At 32.4% G+C, this 21846-nt stretch overlaps 1 protein-coding gene across 1 annotated transcript; it reads left to right on the forward strand.

Annotated features, from left to right (window-relative positions):
* Positions 1–623: 623 nt before the first annotated feature.
* On the forward strand, positions 624–21212 carry LOC143576525 (homeobox protein knotted-1-like LET6). Its single transcript, XM_077060594.1, has 5 exons — positions 624–987; positions 16940–17280; positions 17966–18251; positions 20392–20639; positions 20791–21212. The coding sequence occupies exons 1-5, from the start codon at positions 624–626 to the stop codon at positions 20992–20994; spliced, it is 1443 nt and encodes a 480-aa protein (XP_076916709.1). The 3' UTR covers positions 20995–21212.
* Positions 21213–21846: the final 634 nt, after the last annotated feature.

The following is a 21846-nucleotide window of genomic DNA, read 5'->3' on the forward strand; positions in this document are numbered from 1 at the left end:
CAAAAGTTCCTTACGTGTCTTTCGAGACGTTTTATTCATATCGTGGTATCACTCGAGCAAGTTTAAATTTAAAGACGGTTGTTTTGATGATGCGGTGGGTCGATTAAAAGCCTATGAAGAGAAGATAAAAGAAGACAATCTTCAACCGAGAGCAGTCAAACTCAGTTAATGTTCACTAAATTTGATCCGTTTAGCACGGGCCGAGGTCGAGGAACCTATGCTTCAAGAGGATGGGGACGCGGTTGAGATGACAACAAGAAGCACGATGATAAGAAAGGAAAAGGAACATAACGAGATTTATCACACATTAAATACTACAGGTGCGATGAATACGGGTACTTTGTCTCAAGGTGCCACGACCGATTTTGGAAAGATGAAGCAAATCTGAACAAAAACAGAGGAGAATAAAACAAAGGGTTTAGACGCTTCGTTTTTCATGATGGAAGGTGCCCGGGAAATCGTATACCTTAACGAAGATAAAGTAATCCCGACAAATTATGATACCGATTCGGGCCAGACCGACATGTGGCACTTAGATAATGGTGCAAGTAACCATATGACGGGAAACCATGACTGTTTTGCAGAATTAAACGAACAAATAGTTGGACGAGTAAGGTTCGGGGATGGTTCATGTGTACCGATCAAAGGGAAGGGTTCGACGCTTCGTTTTTCATGATGGAAGGTTCGGGGATGGTTCATGTGTACCGATCAAAGAGGAGAATAAAACAAAGGGTTTAGACGCTTCGTTTTTCATGATGGAAGGTGCCCGGGAAATCGTATACCTTAACGAAGATAAAGTAATCCCGACAAATTATGATAACGATTCGGGCCAGACCAACATGTGGCACTTAGATAATGGTGCAAGTAACCATATGACGGGAAACCATGACTGTTTTGCAGAATTAGACGAACAAATAGTTGGACGAGTAAGGTTCGGGGATGGTTCATGTGTACCGATCAAAGGGAAGGGTTCGATTACTTTTGAAGGTAAAAGTGGCGAACAAAAACTGATGACTGGCATATATTATATTCCGGGTTTGTAGAGTAATGTGATTAGCTCAAGCAACCGAGTTGGGTTATGATGTACGAATGAGGAGTAACTACTTAACGATGCATGGTAGTAGTGGGAGGTTACTAATGATGGCCACGAGGAACGCCAACATGCTTTATAAAATCCGACTAAATGTTGGGAACCCAACTTGTGTACAAACAAAATTACCCGGTATGTTATCAGGTGTTTGTGGGCCAATAGATTTCGGGTACGGACCCGTGAGACCAAACCCATCCGAAACAAACTGCAGCAATAGCGACGACGAAACTGTTGCTAACTGCAGCAACAATGACTACCTCATTACAAACAGCAACAGCGGTGTCACAAACAGTAGTTGTTTAGTTGTAAGCAGCAGCAACAACGACAAAACTGTCGCTAGCAGCAAAGAAAATCTATCCCTAACATCACTAATACAGCAGTGAAGGACGTTATGCAAACCCTGGTTAAATGTTCTATTTTCCCTTCGGTCCTACCCGTAAAATTTGGTGATTGTGAGTTAAATTCCAATGAAAAACTATTGGTATTGAATGATGAACTGAGTAGTTTTGATTAAGCGAAATCGAAACCCAAGTGGAAGAAAGTGATGTGGGCCGAGATCGATTCAACAGAGAAAAACAAGACGTTGAGTTTAACGGGGTTACCAAAAGGACTTAAACCAATCAGTTAAAACGGGTATTCAAAGCAAAACAGAGTCGCAGCGAGTGGATAAACAAACACAAGGCGACGCTTGTGGTGAAAGTATGCATGCAACAACCGAGATTGACTATGATAGAGTGTCCGCCCCGGTGCTACGGTTTTTAGTTGCTCTCGCGCGGATTAAATTCCAGGAGATGCAAGCTTTGCTAAAGTTGGAAGACCTCCCTTGTACGACTCAGAAACAATAAAGAAAAACAAGAAGTGGAGTTTAACGGGGTTACCAAAATGACTTAAACCAATCAGTTTAAAACGGGTATTCAAAGCAAAAGGGAATCGCGGCGAGTCGATAAACAAACACAAGGCGATGCTTGTGGTGAAAGGATGCATGCAACAACCGGGATTGACTATGATAGAGTGTCTGCCCCGGTGCTACGCTTTTTAGTTGCTCTCACGCGGATTAAATTCCAGAAAGATGCAAGCTTTGCTAAAGTTGGAAGATCTCCCTTGTACGACTCAGAAATTCAGGGGGTAATTATTGGTAATTCCCGAGTCGACCCGTGGCTTGATGCGTGGGGACAGCTAGGATGTTAACCTGGTGTGAAAATTAATGATTAAATAATCTTAGTCAATTCCGGTTGTATTATGTGTTTGTGTTCTAATCTGATTATTTGTACCAATTAAACTCTTAACAAACTCAAATCATTAATACAAACTCATGACTTATATTGTATATAAAAGACTTTTTTTTAACAGCTCCACAAAGAACTTTAATATCTAAATCAATTTTTTTTGTAAGATTCTTTTCACCTGCTTATAAATCCAGTTTAATATCTTATAAAATGCTTTATGTTATTATCTACCTAATAACATTCTATTCTTATGTTATTATCTACCTAAAATGCTTTATTACATTCTATTTTAATAATGTAAATAACTGAAGATATATGTCACTTGGAGATTTATTCTTAGCAAAAATTTCCCGCTCAAACTATTTTCCTAGTTTTAATGAAAACTATTTATGTCAGTGTAATCAAAACATATCAATTCATCATTTAATCAAATTACTAATTACTTAACTATAAAGACTAAATATATGCAGGTATTTACGTCAGTATAATAAAAATATTTATATCTTTAATAAAATCATATCTACCTTTTTTTATTAAATCAATTTATAAACACTTTTCAGCGTAGGAGATGAATGTGGTAAAAACTAATGAATGATATTTATAGGTTTAAAAAGATAAACATTAGAAGAAATTATGAATGAATAACAATTTTATTATCACGTATTCATTCAGGTGCTGCTAGTTTTTTCAGAGATAAAATGTCTGCAGTCTGCGGACCACATCTGCAGACATTTGTAGCAAAAGAGGTGGACAAAAATCTATGCAGTTTGCAAAAAGAATGCTGCTTGTTTTTTAACATCTGCAGACCACTAAAACTTTCAATATATATCTTTATACCAAAAATACAAATTATCTAACAACAATTAAAAATACATAAATCCAAAATTTATATAAAAAATACAAATTATCCATCATTAAAAAAATACTAACAATATTAAAATGCATAATCCAAGATTAACATGTATAAGAATCATTAGGCCCTTACAAACAATCTATAAAAAAAGTTTTGACATTAATCTCATAATCAAATCGTCAAGTTCCATTAGTGTAGCCATTGTTGAGTCTTGCCAAATCTAAATAAATAAACAAATAAATACAAGTTAGATAACCCGAACTAACGCAGATAAAAACCAAACAACATGACGCAAACTAATCCAAACACGACCCAAGCTTTCTACAAACTTTTTTCAACTAAAATTTTCTACAAACTTTTTATAAACCTAAACTTTCTATAAACTTTTTTCAACTAAAAACTAATAATACTTGAACAATTATGCAAAATTATAATTAAACAAAAAAACTAATCAATTAACAACTCAATTGAAAAAATTAATTAACAAGAATTCAATTAACAAAAATCTAATAACCTAATTGAATAAATCAATTAACAAAAACCTGAAAAGATAATCAATTAGCAACTTAATTGAACAAATCAATTAACAAGAATTCAATTAACAAAAACCTAATAACCTAATTGAACAAATCAATTAACAAATACCTAAAAAAACTAATCAATTAACAACTCAAGTGAACAATCAATTAACAAGAATTCAATTTATAACAAAAACCTAATAACCTAATAGAACAAATCAATTATCAAAAACCTAAAAAAACTAATCAATTAACAACAAAATTGAACAATCAATTAACAAGAATTCAATTAACAAAAACCTAAAAAAATTAATCATATAACAACTCAATTGAACGATCAATTAACCCATTAATCAAGTATTTTACAATTAATCTAGAGAAAATCAAGAATCAAGATTGTAATATAAAGAAAATCACTTTAATCAAGATTGTAATAAAAAACAAAGAGGAGAAGAGACAGGCTGACAATGGTTTGTTGGAGAGAGAGAGAGAGAGAGAGAGAGAGAGAGGCCAACGACGGTTCAGGTGGAGGTGTGGAGGCCGGTGGCGGCGGCGGTTCTGGAGGAGGAGATCAGCGGCGGTTTGGGCTGGAGGGGACGGAGAAGCAGTTTTATGTTTCCAGGGTAGGAGGAGGAGAGAAGGTAATGTTGTAATGTTATGTCTAATGAATGTAAAAGAAGAGGAGAAGAGGTTAGTAGTCACAGTCTTCTAGGAAAAAACCACGTGCATACCTTTTTAAATGTAAGGTCTTCTAAAAAAACAAACATAGTGCAGACCACAACATCTGCACATGGTCTGCGTGGCGCAGACAAAAGAGGTCAGGAAGAACTTTTGAGAGAAAACAAACAGCCCTCTCAACCTCTATGGATCAATGGAGTTCTCATCTATCTCTTTCAAATCTGTAATACAACAACGTGTTTTAGTCATGCTAATTTATATATGATGTTCTATGTTTATGTCATTTATATTGAAACATCTTATCATCTTTTGTAATAATTCATTATTCCATTAAAAATATAATTGCAACTTAAAAAATCACGAGGTGCATCTTGTTCGTAATCATGAAGAAATTGTGTGAGAGTACACCATATATTCATATGAATATTTCATTAGAAAATATAATTTGAACTTATTAAACTAGTTAATTTGATAAAAATATATGTTTTTTAATTTATTCATATGATTTCTATAGTTTAGTTGTATTTCTTTTTAGCTTCTTATGCATCACACAGATTCTAAAGCTAGCTATATAATAAACTAACACAATACAAATGCAGATTTTTTTTCCCCTTTTCGTAACTCATCTTTTCCTTTTTCTCCTTTACTTCAAACTACTTATAAAATAATCTATTTTACTTTTTATCTTATTCATAACTCTTTTTTTTTTACTTCAACTTTAGAAAATAAATTCAATTTTTATTTTCAAAACACATAATATATTTTATTATTTTTCTAACTCCTATTTTCCTTAAATCATTTTTGCTTTAAACTTTTTATTTTTATTTTTTTTTCAGATCGACTATTTATAAAATAAATCCTAGTTGTCTTAACTCCTAATTTTCTTTTCCCTTTTTTAACTTCATTTTTTATTGCTTGTAATTTCATCCTCTGTTCCTTTTCTTTATTACCTCAAGTTATTTATAATATATATATATATATATATATATATATAGGGTTAGGTTAGAATAAAAATCCACTTGAGTTGTGAAAATTTTAGAAACTCATTCGCAACAACATGTTTTTAATTAAAGATTAAATCTTATGGTCTACAATTAAAGTTAATAAAAAATGTAAAAGTTTATTTACATTTTCTCTCTCCTGCAAACATATATAAAAATTACTAAAAAAATGTAAAAAGATAGCAAAACATTTTTTTTATGTTTTCGATATTTTGTATTAAATGTAACAACATATATTACATGTAACAAAAAAAAAACGATGTTACATAGGGTTTTCACGGGTTTTCTCAACTCAAGAGAGTTTTCAAACTATACTTCTCCTATACATATATACATATATATATATATATATATATATAAACATTTAGGAATCAGCGGACGAGGAAATATGTGACAAGAAGGAAGATGCAGACTACGATAATATAACTTTTACAGAAACCTTTAATTGGTGGAATACATTTCGAAGTAATATTTTGTCCATAAAATTTAGGAATACTGGTTTTAGATAATCTCATCTATGTCTTATTAGTAAATATCAGTACCAATTTTACACTTGCCTGCTGACAGTTCCAACTATTGATGCATTTGTTTTTAATGGACCGTGACTAACGGATGACTAACTCCGTTAGTTTAATGCTTACGTGGCACGCCTAGTTGTCAAAAAAAAAATCTACGTGACAACATTACGTGGCTGAGTAGGATGCCTTGTTGAACAATCACTAAACAAAAACTTATCATCATCTTCATTAGATCCATTTTTTACAATTGCAACCCACCACCCCTGCAACCATCACCAGAACACATGCAGCAACCATCCCGGAACACGCGACCGCCATCATGTCCATCCCCTGCAACCACCACCGGAACCCATGACCACCACCATGTCCATTCCCTACAACCACCACCCGAGCCCACAACCCTGTCCATTATCTTATTCGTCGGCCACCGGTGGTGGAGATCCAAACAGAAATTGTCGGTGTCCACCATGTTCTCCGGCCATCACCTGCAACTTTTGATTGGCTTTTATCCTTGCAGCTTCCGCTCGATCTCTGCACCGCCGCCACATTGGCACTCCGCCACCACCGCCTCGTCTACAACCGTCGCAGGAAACACCACCCTCTCCTACCCCTTCAACTGAATCTCAGGAATTAGACTAAAACCGTCGCTGAATATCACGAAGAAAGCGACAATTAGATCCAAAATTAGTTTGACAAAACCCTGTTACGAATTAGGGTTAAAAGAGGGGAAATGAATTTTGATATTGAAGGAGACACGATCTAGAACCTAAATTAGTGTGGAGATGTATGATTTGGGGGTTGATTTGATGATTGTTGTAGGTTGATAACGATCTGATGAAGATGATGATAAGTTTGTGTTTAGTGATGGGTCCAGCAAGGTAGCCTACTCAGCATCAGATGTCACGTAATGTTGCCACGCAGGGTTTTTTTTATAATTAGGCGTGCCACATAAGCATTAGACTAACAAAGTTAGTTATCCTTAGTCGCGGCCCGTTAAAAACAAATATACAAATAGTTGGGACTGTCAACAGGCAAGTGTAAAGTTGGAAATAATATTTACCTGTAACCATAGTTGAGATTATTTAAAACCAATATTCCTAAAATTTATTTGACATCTTCTATGCGAAAATGTTGTATTTTCATTTGATCTGTTTTACTATTATTTAAAAGGTCCAATAATATATATATTGAACCTTTTGAGACAATTTGATTGGTTAATAAAAATCAAATTATCCATATTTTAAGAAATAGAATCTCTAAACAATTTCTATTCCTTGTAAGTTATTACTTAATACTTTAATTACTTTTCATATGTAATTTTCTATAATAATATTATGCTCTATGATCAACCTTTTTCTTTGCAATGTGTAGAACAAAATTTGCAGGCAGTTGGGTTTGTTTTTGCGATAACCATTTTAAGAATTTCATTTCAATTGGTTTTCTATCATAATCTTTTAAAGGACACCCATCCAAACAAACTACGATTCATATGATCCAGTTGCTAACATGATACTGACAAGTATGCATGTGAGTTTATAGTTATGGATTCTCATAGTTAAAAATAATACAAGACTAAAAGGTAACCATGATCATCAATACTTCGTACTAAAGTTACAAGTATTAAAGCGATTTTGGCTTATAAGTATCAATGTAAGGTATTGGATAAAGTGTTTTCCTTTTTAAATGGTGACGGATCAAATCCCAGGATAATAGCAGATAATAAAAGCCGTTAAAAAGAAGTAATACATGAAGAACTCAATTATATGTGGTTGATCTTATTGAATTAATCACAAACTTTTGTAGTTAATGGAATATAAGGACAAGCATTCAAATAACAAACTCAGTTTTCAAAGAGCGAATGAATAAGAACAACCATTAAAAATGTTCTTATGTATCATCATAGGTTGTACGTACCATTTATAACCACTGTTTTTATTCTTTTAGTATTTAAGAAGTACCTTGTACTTTTGAGTCAATCTTACTTTATTTTCTCCCTGTTATTTAATGATTTGATATTTGTAATTTCTATATTGTTTGTGAAATAATTTTTAAATAACGTGAAGATGTGTTGATGTTTTTAAGCATTTTAATTTTATAAAAGACTTCCTTTAATTATAGGCAAATTATGGGTTTTATTTTGGTAAATTCCTAAAATTGACCTACTTAAAAAATAGATTTTGTTTTTCTCCCTCAAACTTTAGAATTCCAAAAGTGGGTCAATTTCATAGAATAGCAACCAAGTTTCAAAAGTATTCCTATTAAGTCACTTAACTTTAAAAAGTATTTCAATTAAATCACTCAATTTTTATATTTTATTAAATTAAAGGTTTTAGCATATTTTTTTAGCCTTTTACTTTTTTGTTTTACATAGGAAATCTTTTTATCCTTTTTTTATGTTGACGTAGTGGCGACGTGATTTTTTTTTATTTTTAAATTTTAATATAATTGACGTTTTTTTAAATTATTTAAATTTAACTACATATATTGCAAATTCCGACTCCCAAATCTTATCCTCTATTTCTTTATTGACACACAAAAAAATCGGGGAGACTCGATTTGAAGATTTAGTGACCCAATTTAGGAAAAAATTGCATGAGTGACTTAATTGGAACACTTTTGAAAGTTTGTTACTATTCAATAAGATATTCCCTTCCAAAAATGTACCCTTCTAACTTATTTTTGACCATGTGTTAAGAAGTCTAGCACGTCTTCGACGACGTGCTAGTATAACATGTCGTCGAAGACGTGCTAGACTTTTTAACACATGGTCAAAGATGAGTTCGGTCTTAAAACACATGGTTAACGACCTGTTAGTATCCAAACACATAGTCAAAAACATGTTAGTATTTTCTTTGCTTTTTTAAAAAAAATATTATATTCCTATAACTAATTTCAATTATATATGTCGGTCCCTAGATAAAAATAAGCATGTCTTCGTCGGTATATTCGAAATAATATAAAAATTTATGCATTAAAAGTTATAAAAAACAAATATGCATAAAATTAGTAATAGTAATCTAACATTAAAAAATAAAAACAAAAGGGTTAACATGTCTTACACAAGAGTTTTACAAATCAAAAGTCAATAAAATAAATAAAAAGTGTGAATATCTAATTTATTTGCTACAATCGTCGTACACAAGAGTTTTACAAATCAAAAATCATCCCAAAACTATTACCTGAACTAATACATATAAATTGTTTTTTTATTTTATTAAACCTAAGGTGTAGCTAATGTCTTGCATCTTTAGTCATCCCATGTAGCTACTTGCGATATACGTAAAAATAGATATATTTTGTCAACAATAATGTTGAGCAAGTAATCACAAGTTTGATATATATATATTTATAATGATAAAAATGACAATTCTTTGCGATAATGTGTATCACATCAACTAACAAAACATAAAATAAAAGTGTCTTTTCAACACGCCACTATATTCAGACATGTTTGCTCGGACGGCGTATAATCATACTATGAGAATAAGGATGAGATGTCAACCAACTATAAAAATTGTAAACACATAGTCATGTAACATTTAGCAACTAATCGAGCAATATCACAATATGCAAATAGTGGAATTGTGTTTGAGTATATACTTGTATAGTAAATAAATAATAAAGTTGTGTACGCATAAAGTCCCAAAATGTAAAATAGAAAAAAGGGAGTGCGATTACTCACCTTGATTAGTGAATGAAAAGATCGGGTCTTTGGTTAAGCTTGCTTGAGTTCTAATGAGTAATCCTTAATCCAAGTCATTAAGGCTTTTTTAGAATATGCTGGATAAATAAAAGTCAAAGAAACATATATGTATTAAAATAACACAACTAGGAGTTGAAAAAGAAACAAGAAAAACGAAATTAATTTTAGATATATTTCTATCACCGATTGCATAAATATTTAAAAATATTAATAATTTCTCAAAAATTATAAACATCTCCAGTCAACTAAATTAATATGTAACGAACAACTTTGCTTTATAACGGTTGCCCAGATTCGGACCTAAGAAAAGCTAAAATAGTCGATCTTCACAGAGGGTACAAATCTGCGCACTAATTTTAAAATTATGACTGTGAAGTCATACGAAATAATAGAAATACAAATAAATAGTTGTTAGAACAGTAACTCAATAAAGTTAATTATGGCTTTGACCTTGCATTTTTCCAGTTTGTTATGACCAATTTATTGCTCAACCTTTGTCAAACAATTCTACTGTCAAATCCGGAACATTGCGAACAACAATATTGTTGATGCTTTGAAATGGATTTTGATAAAGAAAATTATGAACCACTTTTGGTATGATAAGTATAACATGTTTGGTCGTGCATCATCAAAATCCTTATGGTTCTTGAATCAAAATAAATTAAACAAAACAAAAACTTCAAGAACGTAAGAACTAGTTAAGGTGGGACAATTAAAGATCATCTTGCAACTTTATGTTCTTTGTCTCCTCCACCCAACACTAGATAGGATCATAGACATGATTATTTGATGGTTTTAAAACCATTATAAAAAAAAGAAAAATAAGAGGAAATGAAGAACAAACACATTAAACATGACTAAGGCCAAAGAAAATATGAAGAATATAAATTAGAAACTTACTTGGAGGAATTTTTAGGGAGAGAAGAAGGGATAAATGAGCAAAGAAAAAAGATGAAAATGGAGGGTATTTATAGTTGTGATTAGAATAGAATTAAGTAGATAAGTCTTGAAGAGAAAATTGTGTTTGAAATATGATAGAAAGATGCTTTTCTTTTAATAAGAGATATCAAATAAAATAATTAGGATAAAAATTAATTTAAGATGACTATAATCATTTATGTTACATGTTAAAATATTAATCTAGACATACCCGCTTCAACGTGTCAAATTAACGATTACACATGTAAATATGAAATGAACATAGATTCGAGTATTTGCACATATGAAAATAATATTAATAACTTGAAAGTAATTATTTATGATTCAATAATAATAATAATGTAACAACTCGGGTTTTCCAACTAACAAACTTATATCCATAACCCGACCCATTTTACGTTCGGGAAAAAATTTAACAACAAAAAATAAACACGTTTATCGAGACATTTTTATAAAATTATAATTTTATATATTTATATATAACTTTAGAAAACAAACGTTTTTAACCCGAATATAAACTTTAGCCCACTATTGTTTCCATCTCAAATCCTCAAGGACTAAGAATGCAATTTCTATATAATTTTTATGATCCATTTACCAAACCCATACCCATGACCCGTTAACCCAAATCCACGACCCGTTTAGGGTTACTTGAGCCTTAATCTTCGTTCTAAACGCGGGATTAAATCATGTTTGTGATTTCTCCCATTGTAGTCGGCCTAAACAAGTCATTCAATTAAGAAACAAGATCTTGTACTTTGCATATTGAGATATCAATAAACCGTCTTAAACTAACAAACGATTATAAGCCCTAGAACTCACCATAAATCAATTGCTCTCGTCTGCACCTTCTATATAACTTGGCGATCAAAAGCCCTAACCCTAATTATATTGATATCATTCATAATCGTCTGTCTGGATCTGCTCGTGCTGCCGGCGACGGGATCGCCGTTTCCCCTGAATCCTTCATCAACCAAGGTAATTAATACCTGCAATAAGCTCGTATAACAACAATAAACGATAACCCTAGTGTTAATTAAACGAGCGTTGAACTGATTGATCAATTGAAGAATTAGGGTTTTTGTGATTGGTTTTTATGTTCTTTTGTATATATAAACGTGTTTACAAACCTTCAGCAACTGACACACCAGCACTGACGGCTGGTGTGTGTGTGTTAACGTTCTTGAAGTGCCACTGGCGCGGGTTCGAGTCCCGGCCAGCCTAGTTTTTGGTATTTTTTTTGTTTTAGTTTATTTTAATTGTTTATTATATATTATAGCAAATATTTAATATTCAATAAACAATATTTTATTAAAACCGACGTCATGAGTTAATGTTTCGTGTCAATTGGTCTCGTGACGAGTTTTCGTGTGTCTATGTATATATGTGTGTATATATATATTATTAATAATAAATCATCATTATTTTATTTAAAACCCGACACTAATATTGAGGATTTTTGTTGTTAAGTTGTTTTTATAAAGTTACTCATATTTATATATATAAATATATATATATATATATATACATATTATTATTATTCGTTTTAAACAAACCATAATGAACGTATTAAACATATTAAAGGTATAAATTATATTTTTACCATCGATTTTCGTTAAGGATTCTAAGATATAAATGTTATGATAATATTATATTTAAACGTTTATAGTAGATCTCATATCATATTTATTTAAACTACTTGTACGTAAACTCGATTTTATAACGAACAATGATTTTTATAATTAAATATAATAACAATAATTAGTAGAGATCAATCGTTCAATCCATAAAGTACCCGACCATAAATATAACTCCAATCATATCGCAATCCTAAATTCATCATACGTATTACATCCTTTATAATTCATTCATAATTTTATTTAATTCGGATTCTTGTCGGTAATTCTCGAAGAGCGTGATTTCCGCTTTCTTGTCGTATACATTCCTGTTTGGCTTACTCGATCAAGTGAGTTTATCATTTCCCTATTTTACTCGATTTTCATAAACGTTGTGGGGACATATGCGTACGTATTCATACTTTCATACTATATATATATTCAAACAAATGCATACGTGTTATTGTGAAGTGATTTAATCAAACATACGTGCTACTTGCTTACTTGTGTTACCATTCAATCAATCATATATTGGGAATTACTATTCAATCAATCATATAGCGGGTGTTCCTGTTGGTGACCAATGCCCGATTCGCTTGGCAACGGTCCACATACTTGTTTACGGTTTGATTTCATTATTCGTACTTATCACGTTATGCTTATTTTATTGTTGTGTCAAATTGGTGATATTCTCACTCAACTTTATGTTGACAAAACTCCATTTTATACGCATATGCAGGTTACTTGTATGGAAGATTGAAGCTTGGACACGTAGACAAGATTTTAGGATATAAATAAGTTAAACTTTATTTGAACTCATATTTGTTTATTTGAATTGTTTTGTATATTTGGAAATGTGTGTGTACGTTGAAGTTAAAATAATTAATTAGATATCCTCACTTTTATACTAAGATAGTGTCTTCGAGCTGTGAGCAATCGGATCACGCACCGGTATTTCCGCCTTAGGTTTGGGTGTGACAAACAACAACAACAACAATAATAATAATAATATAGTGTTAAAGTCGAGGTTGTAACTTAACAAATAAAAATAAATAATAATAATATAATAAATAAATGAATAAATAATCTTTCATGAAAATAAAAGATTTAAAACGGTTCGAGTTTTCGGGTTTGAAAATTAGCAAATGTTGCAAACCCGACATAGCCATTGAGAGCGGTGGAAACCCTCATTTTGGAAGGTAGGAGGAGTAGAGACAATCATAAATTGAATTGGTGCAGGCGAATTAGACATGATCTACTAGGGTTGTACATCTTTGAGGATATGGTTCATAATAGGAGTTTATAAAAACATATAATTAAGGTTAAAAACTTTTAGAAAAATATGCAAATGTTGTCTAGGTGGTTCATAAAGACTCAGTTTTTGCCTACATGTTATTTGGAATTTGCATGTTATTTATCTTCTTGTATCTATGTTGCATGTTGTTTCTAATGTTATATCCATTTATTTCACCATGTAGCCTTTCACAGCATATCTTATTAGTAGCTGTTTATATACACACATACAAACATACACCTCATGCTCTGTATATGTATTCGTTGTTTGATTTTAAACCGATAGTCTCTTTGAAAGCAATCTCTCTATCTTTATGTGGGTCCCATCAAATTATTTGTTTTAACTTATTTATTTTAAATTTAAAGGTATTTTAGTTTAAAGTGGTGAAAATTATCTATTTGCTCATCACATGCCTCACACATGTTTCCAATCAACAAAAAGAAAACGCATAAATTACGCAAAAGGACTAAAAGGAATAAATTTTCCAATATAAAATACAAAGAGTGAAAATAAATTTTTTAAAAGACTCAAGTCCGTAATTTACAAATCTTCAAAAAGTAGCCTCAAGGATATAGCTTGTGAGGTTTAGCAAAATTTAACATAATGACAGGATCACTAGGGGTGTACACGAGCCGAGTTAAGTCTGAGCTTAACTAGGCTCGTTTAGATATACAAAAACTCAAGTTAGAGCTTAGCTTGTGAGTTATTTTTTTAAGCTTGGGCTTTGCTCGTTTTGTTATTTATTAATTAACTTATATGGATTTATAATTATTTTTATATATTTCGAGAAAAACTTTATATGAGCCTACGCTTAGCTCGCGCTTAGCTATGCAGTGTGAAATCAATACATAAAAGTAGAAAAGAGGTAAGAATTAAAAATGTACAATGCTCGTTAAGGCTCGACAAGCTTAACGAGCTTCCCATGCAAAGCTTGAGCTCGGACTCGATAACTAAATGAGCTCTATTTGAGGCTTGAGCTTGGCTCGAGCTCGAGCTCGAAAAAGCTCGACTTATTTCGAGCTGTTTAACCATCAGAGCTCGAATAGCTCGCCAACGGCTCGATTCGTTCGCACCCCTAAGGATCCATCAACCAAAACCAGATAGATCTTATGTGTGCCTTAGTGGATTTGGGGTGGCCGGTGGAAAAACAAAAAAATATTGATTATATTCTGCAAACATTATATTTATAAAGATAATCTGCTACCACATCATAGCCAAACTGATTTCTCAATATGCAACACAATTTACATATATATGATAGGTACATTTTCATGTAATTCACTTTTTATTACACAGTTTTATCTATTTTTTGAAAGATCAATAGTTGGCCTTATGTTTATTTAGGATTTTCAGTAAAAAAGGTTAAAAACTGTAAGGCCCCAAACCGGTAGCCCTACTTTAGCGTCAGATTTACTCATAAACACAGTTCTTGCAATCAGAGTTAATTAAAACTTTCGCGGAAACGTTTACTTGAAGCATTCGTTACAAAACATTCAATCTCTTCTCTGATACTATAAAACAAATCATTATATTTAAAACATCTTTTCTTTCATCTTAAGATGCCAGCCGTTCAATCCATGCCATGTGCCATCCTCATGCTAGTTCTTTAGTCTGATTACCTGCGTGCATACTAAAAGTCAGCTACGCTGAGTGAGTTCTAGTTAATCAAGCAACTTATCATACAACCACTACATGCATCATATACGTATCCGCAGACACGTAGTCCACTATCTAACCTGCTTACCTTACCACTTAGCCTCTTATTTACACCTACCACCTTGCCACTTTGCCACTTTAATAACGTATAACGTTATGCCGCTTTGCCACTTTAATAACGTATAACGTCATGCCACTTTGCCGCTTTAATAACGTAGTCACGTATAGGCTTACCCTACCACGTACTATCGTCGTGCCACTAACACTCTTACTACACTCTTGCCACTTCTAACACGCTCTACCTCTACTTGTCTACAACATGCTTCATATCATTTACATAATAAGCAAGTCACATCATAGCATTCATACACACTAATAACCACTTGGCAATCACTATCCTTGGCGATGCGTGCAATATCCGAAGATTGTTCACGCACCAACAAGTATTATATAATAGATACCTCGTATAACATCTATAGCATACACTTACCACTTAAGGTAAGTGTATTCACACTTCACATCGAGTATGCACACAGCCCCGAAAACATAACAAGGAAATGGGGCTAGAAACTCACCTGAACACGGTTACGTTCACCGTTAATCGTAATCCCTTTCTTCAGTTGTGCACGGCTGACTGTATAACAAGTATACGTATCAATTAACTATCACTACTCATATTGTATTTCTATCTTTATATGACCCACAACGAACGGGGGTCCGGGGGCAGCGCCCCTGGCAGCGGGGTCTAGGGGCGGCAGCCCCTAGCAGGGTCCAAAGGGCAGAGCCCCTGGCTGGGGACGAGCTGCCAGGTCAGCTTGGAAAAATTTTATTTACATTAACTGTCTTAACACATTTTCCATTAGGTTTTTAATTTATTTTCTAAGCGAACTTAGCTTTAGGCTAAGTTAAACCTTAGGCGAACTTAGCTTTAGGCGAAGTTAAACCTTAGGCGAACTTAGCTTTAGGCGAAGTTGTCATCAGGCGAACTTAGCTTGCAGGCGAAGTTGTCGGCTGCAGCTACTGTTCGTCCTTAATCGTCTTCGTTTCTTAACCAAATAACTCGATTTAGGTATCTACGGAATCGTCTGACCAGCGCCTACAAACCCCAACCATCAAATCGACCTAACATCGATGTTTAAAGGGTGCGATTTAGGCATATAGGTTACGGGTTCTTTTATCAATCGATTAACCCATCAAATCGTAACCATTTTCAGTAAGTTTAAATTTGTTGGATTCGTTTTTACCATACAAACACAGATCTATCATTTCTATACTAATCCAAACCTAAATGAACAAGTTCTCGATATAAACGTACCGTAAATGAGTCGAACTACGAACACGAGCTGGTCTTGTTGCTTTGGTTCGTCACGACGATCTAGCACCAACGAGCTCGGGTCCTCGCCTTTGGATCTTGGTTCGGGTTGTGTGTTTTGGGGTGTGTAGAGATTAGGATGGATAAATGGATGGAATGGAAATGATTGGGGTTTAAGGGGGTATTTATACTCCCTTAAGCCCATGGACTGAAAGCCCATATTTCCTTTTGGTCCCTATCTAATCCCATCTAACTATCCTACTAAGTCTTCATATTTTGCTATTATATTATCGTTCCACTAACTCGTTTATTTCACCCGAATAAATAATATATTAAATATTACTTTAGAAATTTCGGGATGTTACAAAAACACCACTTTTGTAAGCTTAAATCTCGGGAGAACACTCTCTCTCTCTCATCATGTAAGCCAAACCTCAACTCTCTCTCTAGAATATACATACATATACACGTACCTCCCCATACTTGTGATACATATCTTTACAAACAGTAAGTTTAGTCCCAAAAAAAACAAAAGGTTCAGAGAGAGATGGAGGTGGTACTTCATCATGTTTGATGAGTTTTGGAGACACCAGCAACATAAATAGCAGCAGTAATAGTAATAATAATAATAACAACAATAATAACAACATTGGATCACTGTGTCTTCCAGCTCCAACTCAACCTGGTCCATATAACACCACCACCAACAATAACCTAATTTTCTCTTCTGCTATGATGCTTCAAGACAACAACATTAATATCAATGATGGAGTAGGGTTAGGTTTCATGAACCACCCCTCTTCTTCTGTTAAAGCTAAGATCATGTCTCATCCTCATTACCCTCGTCTTTTATCAGCTTATCTCAACTGCCAAAAGGTCTCTCTCTCTCTCTCTCTCTCTAGATCTATATTTCACAAATTTTACAAGAAATGAAAGTGGGTATCTTTTGATTTGTGCAAATGGTGCAATCTAAGAGCCCAGTCAATCAAGATTTTGAATCTTGTGACAAGTGAAGTGACTATGTTTCCAGGGGGTTTGTGTGTTTCATTGCTACTGCTTCATTTAGTAGTGTAGTAGAAGAAACCCAGAGGTGGGATTTCTTGATTTGTGTGTTTCTATATGTGACATCATTTATTTGTCATTTCTTCATTTGGCACCTAAATATAATCTCTTGAACAAGAGAATAAATTTGCAGGAAACCACATAATGCAATATATATATATATATATATATATATATATATATATATATATATGATAAAATCATTCTATAACCTATATTTATCTTAAAAATCATGTATTTTCGTGTTATTATTGAAAAAAAAATGAAAGAATTATGATTTAACCAGTACTAAATATAGACATAGGAGCTAATGAAGTTTAAAAAAAAACAGAGACGATTATTCATTATACTTATCTTCGGATTCGTAATAGGGATAGTAAGGTTAATATTGGCGGGATCGAGTGGATGAAAAATCCACTTCTATATATATGTAACTCCCTTTTGATTTTGGTTAGGTCTTTTCTAATCAATTTTCAGTTGTTTATAAATAAAAATACAGATAGGAGCACCACCTGAAGTTGTGGAGAGACTAGAGGAAGCGTGTAGGGCGTCGGTGGTGGCCGCGATGTCCGGTCGGTCCGTATGTGCTGGTACTAGTGATGGTGGAATGAATAATATGACCATTATTGGGCAAGATCCAGCTCTTGATCAATTCATGGAAGCGTACTGTGAGATGCTCATTAAATATGAACAAGAACTCTCTAAACCCTTTAAAGAAGCCATGGTTTTTCTCTCAAGAATTGAATCCCAGTTCAGAGCCATCTCAATCTCTACTTCAGACTCTGGTGCATCATCTCTCTCTTTCTCTCTCTTCTTTGTTATAATAAACAAGATTAAACTTTGATTTCTTGTAAAAGTAGTTAAATAAAATATTATTATCTTAACTTTATTTTTTTTTTTCTAATACCAATCATCAAGAATTTTTTACCAAAGTAGTGTGGTGGAAAAAGTATTTACCATTTTGGTGTTCTATGAAAACTATTTACCAAACTAGTGTTTTTTTTTTATTTTCTATTCACCTTTTATTATTAAATCATCATATTAGAGTTTCTTTTTTATTATTTTTATATTAGTTAACCTTTTTTTATATATTATCAACAAAACTTTTCTTATCTTTTTTTTATCTCATTGCTATTCTTTTTAATTTTTTTTAATTGTTTTCAAATGTATTTATTTTTCGCTTTTATTTAAGTATATTCATTTTATGAATTTTATTTTTTAGGTTTAGTTTCGAGACTTTGACGAACCTAACCGATACCGATCAAATCCACGTCGAATAATCACTGCAATGTCTGGGTTTTACCAAATTATGTTATTTTTTTGTTTTAAATATGTTCATTTACGAATTTATTTTTGGGTTAAGTTAAAGTACGGTAACGAACCTAACTGGTACTAATGTTCTGGATTCTTTTCGTTTTAAATATGTTCAGTGTAGCATATTCATTTTATTTTACACATTTTTTTTAAATTTGTTTATAATTGTAGAGATCGGCAGCGACTCAACTTCATTTGGCATTTTTGCCTTTTTGTTTGTGTTCTTTGAATTTCATATTTTTGTTTATATTTGATATTAAGACTCGTGGCTCGTAGCAGGTTAAGTTTTAATATTTGGTTATCTTTTTATGTTTCTTATTTCATTTTGAATTTATTTAGATGATTTATTTGTTTTTATATTTGACAATAGTAGATAAAAAATAAATAAAAGAAGAAGAAAAGAATTATAACAATTAGTGAAAAATACTAAAAAAAAAGAAAGAAAGAAAAGAAAAGAAAAGAAAAGCTGACTGATAAGAAAATATATATAAAAAAAAAGATACTGGATTGATGGATAAAAACATACATAAGCATTATGCTATAAAAAATAAATAATCGATTAACTAAATAAAAAAAATTAAAAGACTCTAATAAAAGAATTTAAAATTAAAGATGAATAGAAAATAAAGGAAAACACTAGTTTGGTAAATAGTTTTCATAGAACATCAAAATAGTAAATACTTTTTCCACAAACACTGGATTGTTAAAAAATTCCAAAAAGAATAGTATTTATATTATTTATATCATTGATAATAAGTGTTTTTATCAAATCTTGTGTAAACACATTTTCCAAGAATTGACAAATAGTTCACCTACAGTTCTATGTCATAATTCTTGTGAAAGTTTCTTTAATTTCTTCTATTGTTCAACATTTTCCTATGTATGAGTTACATGAAACATCTTTGGACATATGAAGGCTCATCAATGATCTATCTTATGACCCTATGGTGCTATGTTTGATCCACATGCATGTGTAATGTAAACATTTGTAGGGGGAGGACCCTAAGTATCTATGTGTATGGACTATTATGATGAATTGTTCACTCCACCTTGGAAGCTTTGCACTGTTTTACTAGTGAAATAGACTGTACTAATTTTCAGTTTTTCACCCCTGAAATGTTGATATACTCAAGTACATTTATGTCTCTTTTCTTGGCAAAATCAGGTTAAATTACATTCTTTTTTTCACCCTGTTAAGTTTTCTTTTTGTTTGTTTTAATTAACATTAGGTTATATTTTTGCATTTCTATCCCCAAAAGGGCAAAATCTGTATTTGTTTTTGGTTCTGAGTCATCTGATTCAACTATTTTCATCACAGAATGGGTAGAAAGTAAGGGGTCTGGTGATGAGCCAACACAACTCAATCTCATATCTGATACAGTATGTCTAAGCAAACATTTTTTTAAGGTTCATTGTCATTTTCATTAAAAGGCCCCCCATACTGAATAAAATTGTATATATCCTATGAATGTAATATCTTAAAGAAACTAATTCCTTATGCATCAAAATAACCGTATTATAGCATTTACGAGGACTAATTTTGTGCCTAAAAGCACTTTCATGGTTGCATATTGTTTGCTCATTTCTGTAATAATTTGATGTAAAAATCAGCTGGTGGTGAAGGAGGTATGGACAAAAATGGATCATCTGATGAAGAGGTAGATGTGAATAACAATCTGGTAGATCCTCAAGCTGAAGATCGAGAATTGAAGGGTCAGCTGTTGCGCAAATATAGCGGTTATTTAGGTAGTCTCAAGCAAGAGTTCATGAAGAAGCGAAAGAAAGGGAAGCTACCGAAAGAGGCTCGCCAGCAATTGCTTGACTGGTGGACTAGGCATTACAAGTGGCCCTATCCTTCGGTAATTAAATTTTACCAATACTTTAATCATCTGTACCATAATTATGAGAAATTATTTTATTAGGTTTCCTTGGTAATAATTCTCATTGTCTCCGTATATATACTTGATTAAATATATATAGTACTTACGAGGCTTTCATTATTTGTATTAGGAGGCTCAAAAGCTGGCACTTGCTGAATCCACGGGACTAGACCAGAAACAGATAAATAACTGGTTCATAAACCAAAGGAAACGACACTGGAAGCCGTCTGAAGACATGCAGTTTGTGGTAATGGATGCTGCTCATCCTCACTATTTCATGGAGAACATGAACATCCTTGGGAACCCTTATCCCATGGAGGTTTCACTTCTCTAAGGCTATAAGAAATAAATGCAATCAAGGTGTGTGAGCAAAATGATCGGTCTGCATATGAACACGATTGAATGGATAAGGGTTTTACAAGTTTGCCAACTGTTGGATGTTGTGCCTCTTGGTTCTAATGTTTCTGCTTTGTCCTTAGAACTTGATTTATTCTAGACTTCGTTATGCAACTTATGTGCTTACTGCCAGTAGTAATGTATTTCGTGTTTAGCTTGCCTATTTTGACATTGAATGTCGAATAACTAAATTAATACAGGTATGGGTTCTTCAAGAGAAATAGTTGTGTATCAAACATTACATATGAACATTGAGTGAACCGTTCATTAACTATTCAACAGGTTGCTAATAACAAATTAACAAACATGAACAAATATTTTTTTTTCACCGTGAACGAATATGAATATATGTCTCGTCCGTAAATGTTAATTTACGTTTATCCGTTTACGTATATTCAATTGTGTTCGTTCAGCCGTTGTATTTGTTTACATATATTCGTTTGTAATTTTTTTTGTTAAATAAACATTTATATTTATTAATTATTATTAATATAATTTTCAAACCTATTTAATTTTCATATTATAGAACCTTTGATATAGGAGAAAATCACAATTTTTTATACTTCAATTACTTTTTTTTTCTACCCTTTAAGTTGTTGAAAATACATTCTCTTTTGGGACAAGGTTTCATTCATTAGGAGTTAGGACTAGGACTTCTATGATGAAGAGGGTATTCAAGAGGATTTTTGTGGATGATTTTCCAACTAGACAACTTCTCATTTTATAGGGAAAATTTGATATATTTTTTTAAACTCGAAAGCTCATAATAATTTTCTTGATAAGATTCTCA

Source organism: Bidens hawaiensis, unplaced genomic scaffold (genome assembly GCF_021521415.1).
Source record: "Bidens hawaiensis isolate Kalapana, Puna unplaced genomic scaffold, B.hawaiensis_p1.1 tig00028236_1, whole genome shotgun sequence".
Lineage (NCBI taxonomy): Eukaryota > Viridiplantae > Streptophyta > Magnoliopsida > Asterales > Asteraceae > Bidens > Bidens hawaiensis.